This window comes from Myotis davidii, unplaced genomic scaffold (assembly GCF_000327345.1).
Source record: "Myotis davidii unplaced genomic scaffold, ASM32734v1 scaffold64, whole genome shotgun sequence".
NCBI lineage: Eukaryota > Metazoa > Chordata > Mammalia > Chiroptera > Vespertilionidae > Myotis > Myotis davidii.
Genome location: NW_006296226.1, coordinates 5135261 through 5141156, shown reverse-complemented (window position 1 = coordinate 5141156; position 5896 = coordinate 5135261). Strand labels below are relative to the sequence as shown.

General features: G+C 41.7%; 1 protein-coding gene across 1 annotated transcript; it reads left to right on the top strand.

Moving 5' to 3' along the window:
• Nucleotides 1–1528: 1528 nt before the first annotated feature.
• On the top strand, nt 1529–2332 carry LOC107184297 (olfactory receptor 1J4-like; the record flags this gene model as incomplete). The annotated part of the gene is made up of 1 exon (XM_015568758.1): nt 1529–2332. A coding segment is annotated over one exon (804 nt), but the record flags the coding sequence as incomplete, so codon positions are not given.
• Between the last annotated feature and the right edge of the window lie 3564 nt (nt 2333–5896).

Sequence of the window (5896 nt, the reverse complement as noted above, 5' to 3'; positions counted from 1 at the left end):
TTTTTATATATATTTTCCTTTCCTCTTCTTTACTTTTATTAAACATCCCAGGAAAAATAACCTGCAGGCAGCATGCTGTGTGAGGTTATTGGGCTGTTTCACCATCAAATAGCGCAGAGGCCTTGGGAAAGTAACTTAAATTTTGGTCTTAGTTTCCCCATCTATAAATGAAAAGAATTACTCTTCTATTGTGAATCTTACAGAGGCTCTCAGTAAACAGTTATTGTGCAAAATAAAGTTAATATATTTGAGAATTTATTGTCAGTTGGAAGGTATATAAATATAAAGGAATGAAATTATCTAGTAAGATGTTTCAGAATTTTGGACGACTTTGAGTCCTCATAGCTCTAATATAATACATTGTGCTTGGCTCCCCTAAGCAAGAAAAAGGATGTTCCCCTGTGTAATGGTTAAGAATGTGGGTTCTGATCACAAATACATATTAGACTGAACTCCATGAAGTAGCTAATACTTGGTGATTTTTATTAGATAATAACTAGTGGCCCAGTGAACAGATTGTGCACCCAGGACCAAAGATGGAATCACGCGAATCCCTCCTCTCTGGTTCTGGGGTGCGAAACCTTAGAACTGCTGCTGCCAAGTAACCACAGCTTGGCAGCTCCTGCATAGAGCGTCTGCCCTCTGGTGGTCATATATACTGGCCAGTCAAATGGTTGGATGGTCACGTAATCTTTTATATATATAGATGATAATACAAGTTTTATACATTACATATTACATACATTATACATACAGATATACACACATATGTGTGTCCTTCTATTCCCTACTGCATTGCTGTATGACTAGGGAATTTGTATCATTTATGTTTCTATTAAAACCTAAAAAAGGTGAAAGAACACGAATTATTAGTGCAACTGTGACAGGGTTTTAAAATCTGAGAATGTAAGTTTGACATGTGGATTTAATTAGAAAATGTAGGTAGATCCTTGGGACAATATGCAAATGTTGTACTAAATGTTCAACCATATTATGAAAGATAGTTTGTGCAGTATTTTGGTTTTGGAGTTGTTCTGGCATCAAGTGGTTTTAAATGGCCACACATTTGCGAATTTCGCTGAGTTTACAGCTGTGGATCAATGACCCCTGCTGATTCACAGGAGGAGTGTAAAAATGTTCCAAGGAGCCCAACTCAGCCCGGGAGTCTCACGTTATTTTAAGGCACTAACAACTGATACCAATTTCTGGGGCTCATCTTCTGTCTCTGCCATAGCGAATTATTAAGGTTTGGCTCTGGCCTGGTACAGAAATTATCTGAGTCCTTTGAAGAGGACATAGACTTGAGGTTAAAAGTAATGGTTGAATAAAACAGTGAACCCCTTCTTGCTACTGTGGGATGAGGTCTTGTTGACCACATGGGGAGCTCAATGTTTTCCTGGAGCCAGACTGGGAGAGAGGGAAGATGCATACATCTCAGATGTGAGAAATAAATACAAAAGTATTTTAAAATGAATTGTTTTCCCAATTCATATGACAATATGAGATGTGATGATTCTGGTCACCCTTCTTAGGCTTCTTCCTCAGCCACTTGGCCTTCTCTGACATCTCTCTCTCCTCTGTCACTGTCCCTAAGATGCTCATGAGCATGCAGACTCGGCAGCAATCCATCCCCTATGTGAGATGCATAATTCAGTCATATTTCTTTATGCTTTTTGGTACACTTGACAATTTTCTTCTGGCTGTGATGGCATATGACAGGTACGTGGCCATCTGTCACCCTCTACACTACACCACCATCATGAGGAAGGGGCTGTGTGTGCTGCTGGTGGCTGGCTCCTGGATTCTCTCCTGTCTCCATGATTTGTTGCACACTCTCCTCTTGGTTCGATTGTCCTTCTCTGCTGACAATACCATCCCCCACTTCTACTGTGACCTTGCAGCACTCCTGAAGCTGAGCTGCTCAGACATCTCCCTCAATGAGCTGGTCTTCTTGACCGAGGCAGGAATGATTTTCTTCCTGTCTTTTGGGGTTATTTTGGGCTCTTATATCCGTATAGGGACCATCATCCTGAGGGTGCCCTCCACTAAGAGATTCTTCAAAGCCTTTTCTACCTGTGGCTCCCATCTCTCTGTGGTGTTTTTATACTATGGGACAGCTGCAGGTGTTTACTTTTTCTCCTCATCATGGGGTTCCAAAGACATAATTGCTTCGGCCATGTATACAGTAGTTACCCCCATGCTGAACCCCTTCATCTACAGCCTGAGGAACAGAGATATAAAACAGGCCTTAGACATGTGTGTCAATATGGTTAAGTTCTTTAAGGGGCAATCACTAAATCCTCTTGTTGCAGTCAGGAGCACAGGGAGATAGATCTCCTAAAATTATTGTATGGTCGACATCTCCATATAGCCTTAATAGAATATGCTTTGTGTTGTCACGTACAAGTGCTGTTAATATTCAACTTGGTCAAATTTGCTACTTGGGTTGTTAGTAATTCTTTATTCCCTTGTTCATAATCTCTTATAAGTCCTTTGCAAATTTTTTTGTAAAATACGTTACACAGTTATAGTTGTGAGTTTGTATTTTTGGACTATGTTATTGAGGATTCACTCGTTTATCATCATGATCTATTCCTGATGAACTTTTTCTTTGATTATTATTTGCTGTCTCCCATTGGCTTCAAGCTGATTGTGCACATCTTTTCCAACTCACATTCAATAACATGATGTTGGTAGACTTCAATCATCCATGATAAGAATAATTGCACTATGAAAAGTAGCATGTAATACAAAGCAAGACTTTATAAATGCATTTAAAAAATATATTTTATTGATTTTTTACAGAGAGGAAGGGAGAGAGATAGAGAGTTAGAAACATCGATGAGAGAGAAGCATCGATCAGCTGCCTCCTGCACACTCCCTACCGGGGATGTGCCTGCAATCAAGGTATATGCCCTTGACCGGAATTGAACCTGGGACCCTGAGTCCGCAGCCCGATGCTCTATCCACTGAGCCAAACCGGTTAGGGCTATAAATGCATTTTTAAAATGAATTTAACAGCACACATCTACCAATGGGTCCTACCTTAACACCTTGTATACATCTGATATTAGTACTGATATAATATAACTAAATCTATAGATATAGAAATCTATACAGGTACAGATAGAGATACAGGTAGAGATATAGATACTAGTATAGCATTGTTAGTAAAGATGTCCCTTACTCGGGCTTAGTGTTTACATGGTATTATTTCCATCACTTTAAGGTTTGCTATGTCTTTATATCAGTGAGGTGTTCATCACTAACAGTGTAAAGTTGGATTTTCTCTTTTTATGTAAAGTAACAATTATTATATTTGTGGAGAATTTTATCTATTGATATCCTATAGAATAAAACCCTAATTGCAAATTGAACGAACAGTGGAACAACTGGCAGAAAAACAGGTCACTCTGATGCACACTGACAACCCAGGGACTGATGCTCAACACAGGAGCTGCCCCCAGCTGGTCAGTGTGCTCCCACAGGGCAAGTACAACTCAGCCAGAAGCCTGGCTCATGGCTGGTGAGTGCAATGGTGGTGGCAGGAGCCTCTCCCACCTTCACTGCAAGCAAGCAGTAAGGAGCGAGGGTCCTGGACTGCAAGAGCCCAGACTGCGAGAGGGATGTCTGACTTCCGGCTTAGGCCCATGCCCTGGGGGGATCGGGCCTACCTAGGGGGATTGTGCCTAAGCCAGCAGGCGGACATCTCCTGAGGGGTCCTGGACTAGGAGAGGGTGCAGGCAGGGCTGAGGGTTCGTTCCCCCACCCCCAGTGCAATAATTTCATGTACTGGGCTTCTTATCTAATATAATCCTAATATATCTAAATTTATATTTTGCATATTACTGATTTTTATTTGAAACACCTGCTTCACATTTATTGTCTCTTATCGTCTTCTCTTTTGATTAATCAAATATATATTTTTATTCCATTCCCCCTTATTTACATATTGATCATATATTATTATTATGTTGTTATAATTCTTTTATGTGCTATACCAGTATATAGAGATTACCTCTTACCTACTCTTTAATTTTTAATTATAGTTTAATATACAACACATAAAATTTATCATGTTAGCCATTGGAGGTATACAATTGGGTGGCATTTAGGACATTCAACACCAATATCTCATACTAAGATCAGTAAAGAAAACTATAGAACATCAATGAAATTTAGTATTTTGCAACTGGGAAAAATATAAGAACTGAGATATTAATGAATCAATATGGAGAAATAGAATATACTGTTAAATTTTTAAAAGCAATGTGCAAAAGAGCATTTATAGCATGGTATATGATATGTGAAAAGGAAAGGGAAGTAAAATATTCATATATATGCCCATCCTATCTAATAAAAGACAAAAAGGGTAATAAACTATACCTCTGCTACACTTCCCATTGGCTAATCAGGGTGATATGCAAATTAACTGCCAACAAAGATGGTGGCCAGCAGCCACACAGCTGAAGCGAACATGAGGCTTGCTTGCTCCAGTGATGGAGGAAGCCAAGGTTCCCCACCTGTGGCGGCTCGGCTCTGAACTCTGTAAGCAACAATGCTTCAATTATAGAAGCTAAACAAACCCCAGATACCTGCTTTAAGCTGGCCATGGCCTCAGAGCTGGAAGCGGCAGTGGCAGCAACAATGTTTCAATTATAGAAGATACATAAATCCCAGAATAAAAAAAAAAAAAGAAAAAAAGGAGAGGCTGGGAGCTTCAGTCGCCCGCCAGCCTGAAAATGGCCCTCAGCCCCTCACCCAGATTGGCCAGGCATCCCAGTGGGATCCCCACCTAAAGGGGGTGTGGCCAGCGTGAAAACAGCCATCAGCCCCTCATTCAGGCACCCCAGTGGGGACCCCTACCCTGATCTGGGACACCCTTCAGGGAATACCAGCTGGCCCAACCCGTGCACCAGGCCTGTATTGTATATAGTAAAAGGGTAATATGCAAATTGACCCTAACAGCAGAAAGGCTGGGAAGGACTGGTCACTATGACACACACTGACCACCAGGGGGCAGATGACTCCCCCGGGAGCAGGCCTAAGCCAGCAAGTGGTCATCCCCAGAGGGGTCACAGACTGCAAGAGGGCACAGGCCGGGCTGAAGGACCCCCGCCCCCTCCTCCAAGTGAACAAATTTTTGTGCACCGGGCCTCTAGTTTAAACATAAAGAAACATAGGAAGTAGTTAAGACCTGGAAACAGCCCAAGTGCCCATCAGTAGATGAGGAATAAAAATAACCCATGGTACATTTACACAATGGAATACTACTTGGCTGGAGAAAAGGGGAAATGTCCTTTTGAGGCAGCATGGATGGACCTGGAATTTATTATGCTAAGTGAAAAATGTTAGTCAGAGAAAGACTTATACCATAGAATCTCACTTATATGTGTAATCTAATGGTCAAAATAATGAAAAAACAAAATAGAAACAGAAGCATAGATATATAGAGTAGACTGACAGCTGTCAGAGGGGAGGTGTTAAGGAGGGCTGGGTGAAATAATGGTGAAGGAATAAAGCAAGAAAAAATATATAGCATATATAGACACAGAAAACAGTATGGTGAGTGCCAGAGGAAAAGGGGTTTTTGAGAGGAAGTGGAAATGAACAAAGGGAGGATCAAAGGAGAGAGGGAAAGTGCACAATGCAGTATTCAGGTGTTGTTTTATTTAGCTGTACACTTGACATCTGTATGGTTTTATTAAACAACTACAGGCCCAGTGCACAAAAATTTGTGCACTTGTGGGGGAGTGGGGGTCCCTCAGCCCAGCCTGTGCCCTCTCGCAGTCTGGGACCCCTCGGGAGACAATGACCTGCTGGCTTAGGCCTGCTCCCGGGTGGCAGAGGGCAGGCCCAATCCCTAGGTGCAGCCCCTGGTCGGGCTCAGAGCAGG